The sequence below is a fragment of the Uloborus diversus genome, chromosome 5, assembly GCF_026930045.1.
Source record: "Uloborus diversus isolate 005 chromosome 5, Udiv.v.3.1, whole genome shotgun sequence".
NCBI classification, from domain to species: Eukaryota; Metazoa; Arthropoda; class Arachnida; order Araneae; family Uloboridae; genus Uloborus; species Uloborus diversus.
The window spans coordinates 160,878,349-160,897,052 of record NC_072735.1 but is presented as its reverse complement, the minus strand read 5'-3'; the positions used below and the strand labels follow the sequence as shown (position 1 = coordinate 160,897,052).

Below are 18,704 nucleotides of genomic sequence, written 5' to 3'. Positions count from 1 at the left end.
AAGGATAATGATAATTGAATTTTTAGTACAACAATTTCGAAAAATTAGGGGGAAGGAATCTCTGAACCTCTTTCGATACCATCATTGAAAAACGCTCTCTAGGACTTCAATTTCAAGAAGTTTCCAGTGGAGAGCCCTTGTATCCTCTTCTCCCCTGACATCACTGAAGATCGTCTACAATTGCGTTTTTGGAACTTCAAATTTGCAATGTTGTAAGGGAGATGTAAATCAAATCGAAATATTGATCAAGTAGAATCTCTGAATCATATCATTTTCCCAAAGGGCCACAAGTATGGTAAGTAATCGTGTTTTAAAGACATCATTTTTGAAAAATTTCCTGGGAGGGTACTCAAAACTTTTCTCCCTTTAATGTTACCAAAGATCGGCTAAAACTCCGTTTTTAGGACTAGAATTTCCAAAATTTTCCCCAGGGAGAAACTCCAGACCCCTCTAATTATACATGCTGTATCTTCGAATACTGACTGACCCCTTTCTAAAACCAGAAGTATACTCATTCTCTCTATTTACAATGTATACATTAGATATGATTGAAAAAAAAATTGCTGGGAAAGAGAGAGATATGGAATTATTGACGTCCATTTCAAATGAGAAAATCTTATTAAGTGCCTCTTAGCACTTAGTGTCCTCTGTTTATTACTGATTTATATTTGAATGACTTACTTTAGAAAGAGAAATGGGAGGGGGAGGGGTGGCACTTGTCAACCTCGCCTAGGACGGCAAAACTACTAGAGCCGGCCCTAGGTACAGTATAAAGAAGTACAAGGTAAGTGTACTGACATAATGTATATATATTGGCCTAATGTACACTGTGTATAATGACCCCCCCCCCTCCCACCATGACTGGTTTCACCACATATACCTAGGAAAGATATATTAGAAATAATATAAAGATATATAAGAAAAAATTCTAATACTAAATAAAAATTATAATCATACTAAAACCAAGATATGTATAGATTACCTGAAAGCAACTGGCCCAGATTAGAACATAAGTTGATTAGCACATAGGGCTATTATGTTTAGCTGTTTTTAAACTTATTTTTGAATATAAAAAGACTATTGTATTTAATTATTTTTGAATGGTTCACTTAGAGCTCTGAATTTCGATCAAAATTTTCTTGAAATAATATTTTCTATTTATATGATAACATAATAATTATTTTAAACATTCTTTTTTCCAACGTTCAAATATCAGAAGAATGAACACTACAAATTCATTTTGGGAAGAACTCAAATCAAGCACTGAATAGTCCTTCAAAGCTTGCCAATATAATGCAGCAATTCATTGAGGTAAGAAGTAAATGGGCTATTTTTATGAGGTAATGTAGGAAAAAAAATATGTTGTAGATACAAGAATTCATCTTTTTTACACACAAAAAGAACCATCTGATAAAAAATAAGCAAAAATATTCAATTATTAGCGGTACCCGCACAGCTTTGCCCTTAGTAGAAAATTAAAAGGTCATTTGGTTCGCCTGCACAGTTACAAATAATAGATGATGAATTTATCGCCAATTTGCTATGTTCATATGTTTGCCCACATTGTGGTTCAGCGTTATGATAAGTTAGTAAATTACTCGTCCACGTTATGATAATTTTCTCAGTAAAATGTTCTTAAAATTTTAATAGAAAAAGAACAAAATCAAATTAAAAAAAATCCCTTTGAGGTGCACACCCCTATGCTACAAACTAATTCTGCAAATCGGCTGAACGGTTTAGGCGCTATGCGTGTCACAGAAACACATCTCGACAGATATCCAGACAAACTTTGAGATTTATTATTAGTAAAGATTCTGAGAAGAACAATATAGTACGAGAAATGCAAGACAAGTTAATGTCCCCCAGTTCATTGGGTACTCACACCACAGCTTCATCTCGTATGTCAAAGGGGTTGCTTCGAATGCTGTACAAAGCTTACTCACTTGTCAAGAAGAATATCCATTGTAAAATCATCAGCTATCAGCTCATTGGGCCGCAGAGGTCCAGTTATATCTTTTAATAAGGAAACATCATATTTGAAATCTATTGGCTGTAGAGGATCAGACCTAAAATGGAGTATAAAAGTGTTAGAGATACATGTGAGAAAATAACATTGGTAGATGTGTCTAAAAACACTTAACTTAAATTAGATACCTACCTATTTTTGCATATAAAATCTGTGTATTCATCTTCACTGTCAATAACTTCAATGCTTTTACTCATTCTCGTATGCACAGCTTGAAACTGTTCTGAAGTGAGATTAATGACCTCAAAATATTCTTGCAAAACAGATTTCCTTCAAGTAATATATTTTATTATTTTTAAGGGAATAACAAGTAAAGGTACAAATGGCTATGCACATTCATTTACTACAGTCGACGCTCATTATAACGACCACACATTATAAAGACAGTCCCATTATAAAGACCAGTGGTAAAAGTCCCAACTTTGTTCCTATGAACTCTATGTTAATTTGCTTTCATTATAACGACCTTTTCCGTATCGTCTAATCCAATACAGCGACCGAATTCAGCGGACGCTATTTCTGGTGTTCTTTCCAATAAACAAATTTGTAGCTTGAAATGACTTTGATTATTGTTTACGGACATCTGCCTGAAGTTTTCAATGTCAAATCAAACTTTGAGAGGGGTGGAGGGATTACCATTCACCACTGCTAGCACAGAAAAAATAATGGGAGGAAAAATCGAGAAATTTCCAGATTCCTAAGAAAAGGGAGTTGACAGATGTGTTGGTAGTTTGGTGTTTGAATCTAGTGGTTTTTAAAATTTGGGGTTCTCGAGGGACTTTTAAATGCTTCTTTGAAAAGCAAGAAAAACACAATTTATCACCTATATCTGAAACAGAAAATAATGTTTCGCAAAAATCACTTCTGTCAAAAAGGCAAACATCTGTCTGGTTTTATCTTCAGAAAATGTTGTGGTAGTAGTAGTAGTAGCAGATTTGCAAGTGTGTAACATTTTCCTCCCTATATTTTCTACTTTAAAATTTGTTTAATATTCTGTCATAATATTTTGCACACGATTTTTCTAAAAAATTCCTATGATAAAAATAATTTGGGCATTTAACTAGAATGTTTGAAAAAGTACCATTTTTTCGGAACAGCGGGTCATGCATGATGATCGTGTATATTTTTTAAAATTATACCTCTTATAAGGACCACTCGTTATAAAGACCTTTTTCTCTGGGATGGAGATGGTCATTATATCGAGCGTCGACTGCATACTTAAAGATCAGTGGTGGAAAACCTACTGCTTGCGGGTCATATTCAGAGTGTGAGGCTGATCCATCTGGCCCATTGTTATATGTAATGTTAAGAATTAAAAACTGTGTTCGAGAAACTTCAAAAACAGTTTATTATCTTTATCCGGTAGTGAGAATGATTGTTACAGATTTGGTATAGTTAACATACATGTATGACTAATATAATGTTGAAAAAAAAGTGGGGGGGGGGGGGGGGGAGGGTTCGCACACTTTTTAACCACTTTGTAGATGTTTATTAGAAAAAGTTTAGAAGCAGCTCCATAAGTGAACATGGGTTAAAGTTTTAAGTACAAGAATGAGATGGAAGGGGAGGGAACACTATTAATAGAAAAGTAAAACTAATATTGTAGACCCTCGTTTTACGTGGTTTAAGATTCGACACCTTTATTTTATTTTATGCGGATGAGTTTCGGTTTTACCCAAGTGCAGCAATGCAAACAGATCACATTTTCCTCCCTTTCAAAATCCAAACTCCTAAAGATTGCAGATTACATGTAATAAACTGCATTTTGGCATGCTAATAACCAAACTTGGACCCCTGGAGACATTTTATGCGATTGGTTCCAGAGCTCTTTCCAGAAGTAAAAGTATTAAACTCACAAACAGTTCAGAACTCACTAGAAGAAGAGCTTTCAAGAGCGACAGAGGAAGACAAAACCTACGATGATACTGACATCAGTGACACACAACCAAAAAGGTTCACACTGAAAATTTTGAACCATTCCTAGACAATGGAAATGATCTTTCTGATTTGTTAGTGAAGGAAGATAATATCATGGAAATGACGCAAGTGATCATGGATGTGTTAATGCTCTGCAAAGAATTACAGAGAAAAATTCCTAATGACTGCCAAAAGACTATCATAGCCAGCTCCTCTTTATAAACAGGACACAAAATTAATTTGTGTTTTCTTTATGCATGTTGTGCATAAAAATCGATATAAATACACATTAAACTTATTATACAATTAGTCATCACTAGAATAAAGTATTTTTTTATCTATGGAACCTAACTCCTATTTTAACACTACTATTAAGTCTCAATTTACGCGGCATTTCCGTGGAATGTAACCCCCACGTAAAACGAGGGTCCACTGCACTTTATCATACATGAAGCACACATTTAAAAAAAAAAAACATTAACAGAAATAATGATATCAAGATACTATTTAGCATGTGAAATAAATGCTAATTTAAATACAGCGAAGCACCGTTTATACGTTTTTGAACGTAATGTAAAAAAAAAGTATACAATTGAAAAAGTGTACAATAGTTAATAGGTATACGTTAACGTGTATTAGACCTATTTAAAAAACCTACAAAAGAAAAATGTTTAAACAGTGCTCTCTCTTCACTGTACTACACTTTGACCATTAAAATAGCACAAAAATAAAATTCAATGTTTAACATTAGTCAGTCTAAATTTACCATGTTTCTGCAGAATCTTCCATAACAGTTTGTTGATAATAAAGCAATCCAGGTATCAAGGTAGTTCTAAAATGGCGTTCATATTCTGATGCTTCACACAAGGTCAAAATTAGTTCATTGTGTAAAACATGCAATTTTTTTGCACTCTTTTGATACCTCTCCTTTGCATCTTCAACTTTTCTGGCACCTTTACCTAAAAATTGAAAAAATAATAAAAAAACAGAAATGCCTACATTACTAATGTATTGTCTTTTTTTGGACAATATTATAATAAATGAGCAAATCAATGTTTGCATAGCAAATTGCAAAAAAAAAAAAAAAAAAAAAGTAGCGTTTGCAAGTTTTGGGATTACAAGGAATCCTTCTTTTGATGTGGAAAAAGTTTTCAGCTCTTGGATGTTAAGCAGGAGTCACTGCATTGTGACTGTGACTTAACTCTCAGAGTTTAAAAGCTTTTTCCATTGGAAAAAGGGTCCCTGGTATCCTAAAAACATGTGTATAGGATGGAGTGAAAAAATGAAATTAAGAAATATGTAAAGCCTGTATGTGGGAAAGTTGCCTCTTACCAAGCCTATTTGAATGCAAAACTTCAGCTAAATCAAATAATATCTTTAGCTGCCCATTTGACCATCAATTTTAAGTATTTTACCTAATTTCGCACCAAAATGACAAAAACGGAGTGATAAAACACAACATCTCTCATTTGAAGCTATGAATGGTAAAACTAAACCTTATTAAATAAAATAAATAGTCAATGATTACTTGAATGACCTTGGAAATTGCAAGATGGTCTTCAAATGTGTATTGCACTTGCGCATGCTCTTTCTAGCCGGCTAATGTTTACTTAACACTAACTTAGTTCACAACAGTCAATTGCGTTTTTATTTTGAGTTAGCTATCTTTGTAACGTCAGAGAGTTCTATTAAGTGTATATAATGTGATAGCTATTTTTTCTTGTTCATTTTTAGTGAGTACTTCAAGTTGTTACACGTTCCTTAAGGCATTTCAAAATGCCTGAGACTCGATCACAAGACTTTTGTCCAGTGTTTGGAGCTCCGAAAATCTTTCCAGAAGAGAAAAAAAAGTTCTCTTCCTACTATAACGGATCAACAAATAAATAATAAGGTAAGAAAATATCATGTGAAACATCGTAATGTTAAGAGACATTTAAAAAAAGAAGGTGTACTAAATGTTTCAAAAAATACTGTGACTTTTAGAAAATTAAGTGAAGAAAATCTGCTTGATATTTCACCATGTAAATGCAAGGACTTTCAAATCTGTAACTCTAAATTTAAAGTGCCTATATCTGAAAGAGCATTTTTAACTGATCAAAGAACATTTCGTAGAATGGTAATTGGAAATGTTAATATTAAAGCAAGCAAAATTATTAAAAAGAGGTTGAAACGGGAAGAAAAAGCAGCAGAAAGGGCTAAAAAAGCTCAACTGCAAGATATTGTGGAAAGCGCAGGTCATAGACTTTCTCCTTCAAACATGGAACATATTTTGGATTCTTCAAGTTCTTCACATGAAAAAGAAAATACGGTTTTTGACCATAAACACCTTAAAAAGAAAAGCAAAGTTCCCCTTCAACTTCGCAAATGAGAACTCGACTCCCAAATATAGCACAGGCTTGTGACAGAACTGGTGTGTCGATAGATCAGCATCAATTCTTATAAATGCTGCTTTAAAAGATATAGGAATAATTACGAAAGAAGACCCTTCTCTAAAGTCGTCGATCGTAGTAAAATTAGAAGAGAGGGAATTAAAAACCCCATTGTGACTTGAAAAGGAAAGATTATGAGCTACCTTTATCAGGAGAATATGGAATATACTTCGAACAGAAGGACAATAACAGAAGAGCATGTTGTTTTAGTTTTTGAACCTGGGTCAAAGTACATTGGCCATGTTACTCCTGTTTCTGGTACTTCTAACGACATTAAAACAAGCATATGATTTTTTTTAGAGAGAAATGTTGACATTTCTAAGTTACAAGCAGTTGGTTGCGATGGAACAGTAGTCAATACAGGATTTCAAAATAGAGTCATAAGACAAATTGAGCTTGCTGTTGGACGGCCTTTGCAGTGATTTATTTGCTTATTACATACTAATGAATTACCTCTATGCCATTTACTGAAACATTTGAACGGAAAAACTTCAGGCCTTAAAGGATATTGTGGAGAAATTGTGAAAAAACTGGAATCAGATGTGAAAAGATGACTGTAGTTAACTTTGAAAAAGTAGAAGTAACGTTGCCTGAGATTGTGTTTAATGAACTTAGTACAGATCAGCAATATCTCTACGAAATTTGTAATGGAATTTCAAACAGAAAAATTTCATTTAACTTGTCATGAAAGAATCCTGGAAAAATGAGTCATTTCAGATGGTTAATGACAGCAAATAAAATTTTGCGGTTGTATATTTCAACAAGAGACCCATTGGAGAACTTGAAAATTTTAACACAATATGTTATGAGAGTATACGCATGTACGTGGTTTGATATTAAATCTGAATCATCATGTCTAAATGGTAGTCAACATTTTTCAACATCATTAAAAAATCTCTATTTCTGCATGAAGAGCTTAAGAACATAGTAGATAGAAAACTACAGAAAAACGCCTATTTCGGACATCCAGAGAACATTCTACTATCAATGCTGTCTGATAGTCAAATACACGTGAGACAGTTGGGCCTTCAAAGAGTTTTAAAATGTAGAAAAATGGCTAAACTCGTTAACAATGTTCAAAAATTCAAGATTCCAGTAGTAAATTTCAAAGCAGATAGCAATACGGATTTATTTGACTGGGATTCAGTTACACTTACTGAGCCACCAGTTACGAAATCTATTTCTGATAATGAACTGAACCAGATAATTTTGGATTTTCCTGATAAGGATATTACTGTTTTAAAATACCCGTGCCATTCACAAGCAGTAGAACGCTGCTTTAAATTAGTTACTGATGCATCAGCAGCCGTGTGTGGAAATGACGCTCGAGATGGATTCATACGATAAAGGATAGCATCTAGATTTTCACTACCTAAATTTGAAACTAAGAGTCAATGTTGTGTGGTTCTAGAAAATAATTAACATAGATTTTTGAAGACAAAGGGTGGTGGTGTTATTTACCACTCTATGCAGCCACCTCCACTGGATCAGATCTTGTTTTTTTTTCTAAGGGAAAACTTGCAAAGAGTAGAAGTAAAACTTCTTGACTTTTACAATTTCTTAGAAATTTTAATCGCAAATGAGCAGCTAAAGATATTGCCATAAGGAGCTGAAATTTCAGTCGCATAATTACACTTATAGGTGGCAACTTTTCCGCATACAGGCTAATTAAGATAAACTATTTTTTAAGATAAACTTTTTTTTTAGGGTGGAGTGTTTTTGCTCCACCCTAATGTGTATACATTTTTAGAAAACAACTTGTGGTATAACACAGTCTATTTGCTCATTTATTGCATCGGTACAAAAGTAAACATTTTGCTTCAAAACAGTATAAGAGCAGAATTAAAACATTCAAAGGTGTCAAATATATCACTTTGAGAGCTCTGTTGTGCATGTTTTCATCAGTGCAAAAAGTGGAAAAGAAAGTCATAATTTGAGCCCAGATAAAATGCATATTTTTATTGCATATTCATTTGCGTATTTTAACCCCTTTCGACACTACTAGAGATGTGAATGGTTGGAAAAAAGGCAGAAATTTTGTGTCAAAAAATAAGTTTATTTCCGAGAATGTTTATTTCCACTCAGGAAAAATTTAAAATTTCTTGCTTAAAATACTGTATTCAGAAAATTATATTATAGACTTTTTAAAATATATATATTTTTCATGTTCAGTATCCCACATGAAAACACTAACTTTGATAACTTAAGCTGTAAGATAATTTAATTTCTTTGTGCACCACAGTATTGCAGGAATGCCCACCTTCATGGTGCATGCGCAGACTGTCCCATTGAAGTTTTTAGGGGGGGGGGGGAGCACCCGAGTATTACATGCTATTTTTCAACCTTCGGCACACAAAGGAAGGGGTTATAAGTTTGAAGTGTCTTGTATATCTGTCTGTGGCACTCTAGCGACTAAACGGATGGACTGATTTTGAAAAACTTTTTTTTTCAAAAGGAGAGATGATCGAGAGTGTTCTTCGATAGCTTGTGCCTTTGGATGACATCAATTAACGGAGATATTTATTAAAAATCTCTAAAAGGTTTTTCGTGATTTTTGCAGTGAAAACATACTTAAAAATTAAAAAAAAAAAAATAGCACCAAAATAAAGAGTAACTTTTTCTGCGTCTGGTAGAATGAGTTAAGAACTTTCATATTATATAGAATTTGAATTATAACGTTTTTTAAAATCAGATTTTAAATGAGGCTAAGCCTTTATTCACCTGACTGGTAATCGAATTCATTGTTAACCAACAAGGAAATTAAACGCAATGATTGAAAATTTTTATCTGCTGCCAGTTTCTATTTGTCAATAAATAAAATACTTGTATCTGATTTTTAATAGTACAAGGCCTTTTAAAAGGGTTTTCAGTTTTCCCTCTTGATTCTACATTTGCGATCCAGTTGGGGTTTTTTAAAATTTTTAATTTTAGTTACTTGTGGCACTGACACTAAATGTATGCACAGGACAGGATTATATCAACAACATCAAGTAGTAGAAATGTTTTTAAGTTAAAATTTCAATATGTTCTCATTTAAAGTGTGAAATATATGTGTGTGGTGTGTTGTACACACATGCAAACAGGTATGTGCAAAAACTTTTTTAAGAAAGAAAAACAAATTCTTGTTTGAAACCTCACAAAAAAAAGTAAAAGAAGAAGAAAAAACACAAATTTTTGTCAAAAAATTGATTTAGCTTATAAAACACACCCTACATAAAATTAACAGCCCAATGATGTAAAACATAGCCTAAACAATAACAGAAAGAAATAAAATCAAGCTAAATACCTTTAATATATTGCTCTTCATATTTTGATTTTGCTTCCTTCCACATTTCAAGATATTTTTCGTATTCAGTTTTCATTGACTCAACTGAATTATGTAGCTAGAAGCAGAAAGAAAATATACGTTAAGAATTGGGGCATTCTGATTAATCATATGAAAGAAACAAATGGCAGAACTTTAGATTTCTTATAATGTGTTTCTTTCTTTAACTAAATACTAGTACTGAACGAAGCATACCAGACATGTATTATTAGAGGTCATACTATGAAAATGCAATGTAATATTTCTCGTCTTGATCAGAGTCTCAAGTTCGAATTAAGCTGAAATTTAAATGGGAGCCTAATCTTATTCTTTTTTTTAAGTATAAATTAATTCCCTCAACAATTTAGATTAATATTAGTTTGAAAGAAATATAGTCCCTGCTGTCCCTGATTGATAACAATAAGCAAATCAAGAAAGTGGATAAAATTCTCTCGCAATTATGAATGAAATAATCATTTCTTTAATCATAAAGTGTTCAAAACATTATTCATCCTCTCCATGAACATTAATTTCAGAGCTACCTTTGTCTACATTTAATTTGAAAAAACATTAGGCATCGTTAAAAAGAAGATAAAAATCGATTGATGTAATTCAAAAATACTGTTTCTTCAAATTTTCTGAATCATCAGACGGTTTTTTGGAATATGCAAACTTTTTGGGGGCTACCTTGTGAAAACACTAGTAAATTTCTACAAATATGATACAGAAAGTTTAACTGGATCCTACAGTTTGTGAAAATTGCAACAACACGAAGGACTTACGTGAGTGAGCTGAAAATTGCAGGAAATGTAAAGTAGGGCATGATATGCAAATGATTAGAATTGCAGATCAGTAGCGCATGCGTATCATGAGCAGTGCCCTCTGAACGGCGAATCAAACCGAATATAAATAGACGGCTGTAGCGAGGCGTGTATGATTATTGGTGGTTATATGCTAGAGTAAACGTTCACTGAATCTTTACTATGCCTCTTCGACGAAAGAAAGAGAAATTTGAGCAAATTTCTGAGTTTGAACGAGGCGGAATCGTCGGCCTTCATGAAGCTGGATTGTACAGCAGGTACAGCTTCTTCCTTGGCCTGCATATTCCCCGGATATGTCACTGATTGAACATGTGTGGGATTTCGTTGGGCGGTGTCTCTCTTGTGATACTCATCCTGTTGCTTCGACAGACAAACTTTTGTTGTGCATACAAACAATATGGAATACTCTTCCGCAGGCAGATATTCAAACTTTGTTTCACTCCATGCCGAGTCTTGTAGCAGCTCTTATTGCGGCACATGGTGGCCACACAAAATATTAATTTCTATTTCTTTTTATTGCTTGTTTGGTTTGAAAATGTATTCATTTATTTGTATCATTGCCACTCAACTGTGTATTAAATTTTATTCAACTATGATGCTTCCTTCATGGTGTTGTAATTTTCAGATAGGTAGTGTACGATTTCATGTACCATGAAGAACTTGGAATGCAGAAGTAGATTGGATGTATGAGAGAAACTTTTTTTTCTCCATGAAAGAGAACAGGTTCTGGAATGTATTTCTTAGAATGTTGGAGGACATGATGGTATCTGAAGCATGCTAAGGAAATTAATACCATGGTTCTACTGTGTTACATATTTCCAATATAATAAGTACCAAAGGTTGAAAATTGATCAACACATTCAACTTTTAAAAAGATGATGAACATAAAAATGTTTTTAACATGTAAAAAAATTTCTCATTACGAAATAGTACTTAAAAATACCTCGATTAAAAAGAATCATAAATGCTTTGTTCAGGAACTTTTCGTCATCAAAAAGCATTAGTATAAAAAAAAAGACTATTAAATTAGCTGATTAGGACAGGAAAACATTAAATATTATCAGCTTTGCCTTTTTTTAAGGAATAAATACAGAACTTGAATCAAAATATCATTTTATAACTTAGTTTATAGCATAAAATGTAGGAGCTCTATCTTACTCAGAACATTCAAAAATAAAATGCTATGTTCTTAGGGGTGAGACTTAAAAACTCATAAATTATCTTTCCAATTTTTCTGAAAACTTGAGCATAATTCAGGTTCATCATTTCAAAATTTTTTGAGAGGGAAGGGGGAGTTGTGTACTCAAAATATATTATAGGGGGAAAAACAACAAAATACACATACAAATGTACATTGCATGTGTTTGTAAATTCCAGGGGACATTAGGCCCCTCTCTGCTGATTCTATAAACAAAAGGCCTGGTATCTATTGATGCAGTGTTTCTTAACTCTTTTTGGCAAGCAAATCACTAAAAATTTTGGAAATTTTTTCACAAATCAGTGAAGTATTTTCTTTTATACACACACACACACACATATATATATATATATATATATATATATATATATATATATATATATATTACTAGGCATTAAAGAACTGTTGCCAGCGGTCTTTGTCTAGTGGTCAGAGAAAACTGACCATATGATGGGGGGGGGGGGCATAGATGTTCTTCCTCTCTCCTGTCCTTGGCCTTTCTCTGTGTGAATGTGCTGCAAATAGTAGCCTACCCTTTAAATGGGTCTGTATAGCATGTATGTACTGTGAAAGTCAGACTTCACATCAATTTACCGTGCAGTTGGAAAAATGAAGCAGCACATCCCAAATTGCAGCCTAGCTGCCGCACAACAACAACAACATTAAAGAACTGCTACATTAGTAAACTGAATATTTTATTATAATTTATTCGCAATAATACCAAAAGGTTAAAATGAGTATCTATTGCAATTATTATGTTGCAATGCATATTTTAGGGACTTTTTTAATTATATTTTTTAATTTATTTTATTTTCTCAAAAAGAAATTTTTTAAGAATTTAAACACAAAATCTTCCAAGGACCATGTAGTGTCTTAATGCTATTAACTTTAACTGTGACTGTATTAGAATGTAAACTGGATCGAGATCTAACTGTAACTGAGAAGGAAAAAGTGCTTTCACTTTTTGTTAAGATGTAGGTAATTTTGTGTGATGTGTGCTTGTGCCAGTAAAGTATGTGTAGTTCGTAAGCGGTTTCGATGTTCGTTACTTAAGTAAACCCACGCACCACCTTCCAACTAAGATGAATAAGGAAGGATACAACAACTGGCGACGATGCTTGAGAGTATAAAGAGTCAGAAATCAAATAAGGATTAGGTTTATTAAACTGAAGACAGCTCAAGGTAGGAATTATTAATTCTGATATATTTCTAATTGAAAAAAATCTGTCATGGAGCAACTAGTTCAGCAATTAATTGAGCAAAATAAAATGCTTATGGAAGCTTTACAAACGAAAGAACAACCAGATTCAAAATCGAAAGTAAGTGGTGTTCAGTTTGATAAATATGACGAAACGTCAGAATCATTTGATTCATTTATTGAGCGCTTTAAAGCATTTTTAGATATTCAGAATGTTGCGGAAATTAAAAGAGGTAAAACCTTGATTTCTTGCCTATCGGCTAAGTTGTATAATTTGCTAAAAAATTTGCTTGCTCCAGAAAATCCTGCTGAAAAAGATTTCGATACTCTTATTGATATTCTTAAGGAACATCTAAATCCTAAACCGCTCATAATTCCAAGCAGACATATGTTCTTAAACAGAAAACAACAGGAAGGGGAAAGCATAAGTGCTTACATAGCGGAATTAAGATCGCTAGCGGTACCTTGTAGTTATGATAAAAACATGTTAAATACAATGCTCCGAGACGTTTTCGTAAGTGGGTTACGGGATAGAACAACCTTAGATAGACTGTTCGAAGAAGATGATTTGGAATTATCTAAAACATTAGCTATTGCTTCGGCTATGGAAAAAGCTTCTCAAAGCTCAAATGCTATTATTGGTACGAAATTGAACGTAATAAATTCAATTAAAAGTTATACGAAACAGCCCGTAAACAAAACGAAAGTTCAAGACTCGGCAGTGAAAATTGAAAAACCGTGCTATAGATGCCTTTCGAAGGATCATTCTCCGAATTTATGCAAATTTAAGACTGCAAAATGTCTTTTTTGTGGGAAAATAGGGCATATTAAAGTAGCTTGTTTTGCTGCCCAGAGAACGCCCAAAACCAAAAAGAGTTTTGTAAAACAGAAGCAAGTGGGGGAAAACAATATAAATAGCGTACCCATGTACGAAGTGACACTAAAGTCAAACTTAAAGGAGGAACCAAAACAACCTCCAATAATGATTTCGGTTTCCATTGATGATACACCAGTGCAGATGGAACTGGACACAGGGGGAACTGTATCAGTCATGAGCATAAAAAAATTCCGGAAAATTTCTGGAAAGGAACTTTCTCCTACTAATTTAGTTTTTAAGACGTACAATGGAAATTCTCTTGTACCTCTGGGATACGTAACAGTAGATGTTAAATATCATAATCAGCAACAGGAATTAAATCTTTACCTAGTAGAACAAGATTTAGACACGATCTTTGGTCGAGAATGGTTACACAAAATTAATATTGACTGGGCAGGCATCAAACATGTCAAAACAACTGGAGCTGAAAATGATCGTTTAAAATTACTTTTTAACAAGTATGCAGATATTTTTGATAATTCGAGTGTTGGGAAAATAAAGAATTATAAATGCAAATTAGAGCTGCAGCCGGAGGCAAAACCTATTTTTTGCAGACAACGCGTTGTACCTTTCGCTCTTAAGAATAAAGTTGAAGAAGAAATCGATAGACTTGAGAGGGAAGGCATTATAGAAAAAACAGAAACAAGTGACTGGGCGACCCCAATAGTACCAATTGTTAAGGCAGATGGCAGCATACGATTATGTGCTGATTATTCAGTCACGTTGAATAAAAATCTTAAAGTCCAGCAATACCCCTTGCCGCGAGTAGAGGAAATTTTTTCATCACTCAGTGGGGGTAGAGTTTTTTCTAAAATTGACTTTAGTCAAGCTTATCTGCAGATGGAAATGCACGAAGAGAGTCAAAAACTCCTCACAATAAGCACTCACAAAGGCCTCTACATTTGTAAACGTTTAATGTATGGGGTGAATGCCGCACCAGCGGTATGGCAGCGCTACATTGAATCTGTATTTAAGGATTTAGATGGGGTAGAAGTATTTTTTGATGATGCTCGCATTGCTACGCCCGATATAGAAACCCATTGCCAAAAGTTAGAAAAATTCTTTGAAAGATGTTGGCTACATGGCCTAAAGTTAAATAATAAAAAAAGCAAATTTTTCCAAAGTGAAATACAATTCCTCGGGTTCAAAATCAATGCTCAGGGCTTGTCAAAAACAGATGACAAAATTTTAGCTATTATGAAGGCAAAAACTCCCCAAAATGTTCAAGAGATTCAGTCGTTTATGGGACTTGTAAATTTTTATGGTCGATTCTCGAAAGATATTGCAACATTGGCATATCCGTTGCATCAATTGACCCGTAAGGGGGTTCAATGGAATTGGGATGCGGAATGTTCTGAAGCATTCGATAAAATCAAGAAAGAAATATGTTCGGACAGAGTCCTTGCTCATTACGATCCTTGCTTACCAGTTATCTTGTCAACAGATGCTTCACCTGTTGGCTTAGGCGCCGTCCTTGCGCACCAATTTCCCGACGGATCTGAACATCCTATTGCATTTGCATCTCGAACATTGACCCCAACGGAGCAGCGATATTCTCAAATAGATAAGGAAGCCTTGGGAATTATTTGGGGAGTAAAAAAATTTTATTTATACTTAAAAGGTAGAAGATTTACTCTGGTCACTGATCATAAACCTCTTGTTGCCATATTTAGTTGCAAAAAAGGTCTTCCTGTATTGTCAGCAACAAGATTATTGCATTATGCATTATTTTTACAAGCGTACCAATTTGACATTATATATCGGAACACTGCTGAGCATGGTAATGCAGACTTCTTATCACGACTTCCTTTAAAATCAGAAGATTTAGATCTGAGAGATGAAATATCTATGTTTCAAATGTGCCAAATTGAGACTTTGCCAATTACTTCAAAGGATCTTGCTAGAGAATCCAAGCTTGATGAAGAGCTAAAGCTCACCTATCATGCCTTAAAATCAGGGAAACATGTAAGAGGGAAGAGAGATGACACTGCCCAGTTTGCTGTAGAAGATGAATGCATCTTACGTGGATCCAGGGTGTGCATTCCAAAATGCTACCAAAGAAGAGTACTTGAAGATCTCCACACAGGCCATCTGGGTATGGTGAAAATGAAGGGTATAGCCCGCTCATACATCTATTGGAAGAATATTGATAAGGATATTGAAGAGATGGCAAGAAGCTGCACAGAATGTGCAAAGCATAAAGCTGATCCCCCAAAAGTTAAAACACACTACTGGGAATATCCAAGTGCACCCTGGGAGCGAATTCATATAGATTTTGCTGGCCCAATCTTCGAACACATGTTATTTATCGTAGTGGATGCGTACTCCAAATGGCTTGAAGTATTTCCTATGAAGAAAATTACTTCTGCAAACACCAACGAATGCCTAAGAGAGTGTTTTTCGAGATATGGGTTACCCATTACCCTTGTCAGTGATAATGGACCGCAGCTTAAATCAGAAGAGTTTGAAAAATTCCTGAAATGCAATGGTATTGTACATAAAACTTGTGCTCCTTATAAGCCATCTAGTAATGGTCAGGCAGAGAGGTATGTATATACCGTTAAACAATCGCTAAGGGCGATGTCTGACTTCCCAGGTTCCCTTCGTCAAAAAATAAACACGTTTTTAATGCAATATCGCAAAGCTCCAAACATGACTACCCAACAAAGCCCATCATTCATGTTTATGAAGAGAGAGATAAGGACATTAATTGATCTGCTCATACCCGATGTTCGACACCAGATAGATCTAAGACGAAAAAAAGATATTTGTTTCAGAGATCGATTTTTCAATACCGGTGATCGAGTCGCTGTACGGAATTATCGCCAAGGAGATAGAAGGTGGAAATTCGGTACAGTCGTCAGTAGAGATGGTCACCTGCATTACACCATAGATGTTAACGGACAGTTATGGAAGAGACACATCGACCAGATACGCAACACTGCAGTATCCGAGTCCGAGACGTCACAGAGTACAGTCCCTAGATACAGGGTACAGGAATCGTCCACGGTTCAATCCGAGCCAAATAGGGAGTCCGTTTGCGAGGCTTCCCGAGATTCTGATGAACCCGCTAGCTCCAATGTTTGTCCAAACTCACCTGTGGTGTACTCCGATCCAAAAAGTCCATCCAGAAAGACAATAATGCCTACAGCTGCTCCAGATCCCAAGCCCTTGCTAGCTGCTGAACTAACTCCAGTGCTTCGACGGTCAACTCGAATCAGAAAGCCTCCAAAGAGACTTGATCTGTAGTTATAAGGACTTTGGGGGGAGGGATGTAGTGTCTTAATGCTATTAACTTTAACTGTGACTGTATGAGAATGTAAACTGGATCGAGATCTAACTGTAACTGAGAAGGAAAAAGTGCTTTCACTTTTTGTTAAGATGTAGGTAATTTTGTGTGATGTGTGCTTGTGCCAGTAAAGTATGTGTAGTTCGTAAGCGGTTTCGATGTTCGTTACTTAAGTAAACCCACGCACCACCTTCCAACTAAGATGAATAAGGAAGGATACAACAGACCAGTAGCATTTCACCAGATCAGCAGTTGAGAATCCCTGGTTCAATGCACATTGTATAAACACAAATTTAGTAATAACAAAGCACTACCATGATCAGATCGATTAATTATGAGTAAAACAGTGTGCTAAAGATGCTTACTCTACTTAGTTCTCCATGAAGTGTGTCATGCTCCATTACATAAAGATTTTTTAGAGCTCTTTTCTCCGAGATTAAATTGTTTATTGCTTCAATAGTTGAAGAAGTCAAGCAGTCGGCATTTCTCCTGATGATTTTACTCATGATGTCCATTTCTTCAGAAATAGCATACCAAGCCTAAAACATAAAGCAATTTGTATTATAAAGATTATATTTATAAAATATTTTACAGACTACAGACACATAAGAAATTAAAGAACTAATATCATATACTCCCCCCCCCCCCCCCGCCCCTCCCAGCAACTTTTTCCTGTTGGCGACAAAAAAGTGTCCCCAAGAAAACACTGTATGATGACATATGTCATACATTGTTCTTGTCGATGCTTTTTTAGCGCCAACAGGAAAAAATTTGATAAAAAAACATGATCAAAACACTTCAGAACACAATATACACTAAAACAACGTGGCAGTGAGAAGCAAAGTGATGTAAGTGCCAAAACTGAAAATTTGGATAACCAGTACAAATGGTAGGTGAATCCCTCCTCTGTCTTGGACCAAGAGATAGTACTAACAGCCCTGGTAGGTGCTGTTATACAGCATGATTTGGAAAAAAATCAGAAACTAGGTACCACTAGTTGAAAGGTAGGTACCACTAGTTGAAAAGGTACCACTAATTGAAAAATAAAACAGTGAAATGACATCCTTTAATGCAAATAGTAATAGCAACAATGGAAATAATATTACCCTTGCAATTGAGCTGCCTTCCAATTCTTTGGAAAGATCAAGTTTCAGGGCTTGATTGCTAACCATTGTTAATGAAGATGCATAATCCCGATCACATTTTGCTCGAAGCAAAACGCACTTCTTCATATTTTCAAGAAGTTTAAGCTCTGCATCTTGTAGTCCAACTAATGCCTCGTGAGAAAAAGCATCTTGCAGATCCGTTGAGAAACCCATATTTATGTGATTAATTCAATGGATATAGGAAAAAACTTTGAGATTGATCTAAAAATAAACAGCAACCATCATTTATAAGTTTGATTAGAAACACAGAACAAATATGCTGAACACGTAAATTTCCACCTACTGCAAAATGTTAGTGTCAACACTCCTTATTGTAATTGGTGTAACCAAAGGGTTGAAAATCTATTAATTAAACTAATACATTTTTAAGCATGTTATTTTTCGCTGTATATTATATCGCAGCGCATAAAAGTGAAACAATGCATCACTGTTGCAAATTTATTTAATAACCTCATTCATTTCAACCGCAACAACCACTA

At 34.5% G+C, this 18,704-nt stretch overlaps 1 protein-coding gene across 1 annotated transcript in view; it reads right to left on the bottom strand.

Moving 5' to 3' along the window:
• The window catches only part of LOC129223227 (tyrosine-protein kinase Fer-like), a 34,096-nt gene extending 15,718 nt beyond the window's left edge, over window positions 1-18,378 (bottom strand). The window contains exons 1-6 of the mRNA XM_054857791.1: window positions 18,166-18,378; window positions 17,425-17,598; window positions 9,659-9,755; window positions 4,710-4,902; window positions 2,159-2,296; window positions 1,944-2,066 (exon numbers count right to left, since the gene is read on the bottom strand). Coding sequence (XP_054713766.1) covers window positions 1,944-2,066; window positions 2,159-2,296; window positions 4,710-4,902; window positions 9,659-9,755; window positions 17,425-17,598; window positions 18,166-18,378 — 938 coding nt within the window. The remainder of the gene's footprint in view (window positions 1-1,943; window positions 2,067-2,158; window positions 2,297-4,709; window positions 4,903-9,658; window positions 9,756-17,424; window positions 17,599-18,165) is intronic.
• Between the last annotated feature and the right edge of the window lie 326 nt (window positions 18,379-18,704).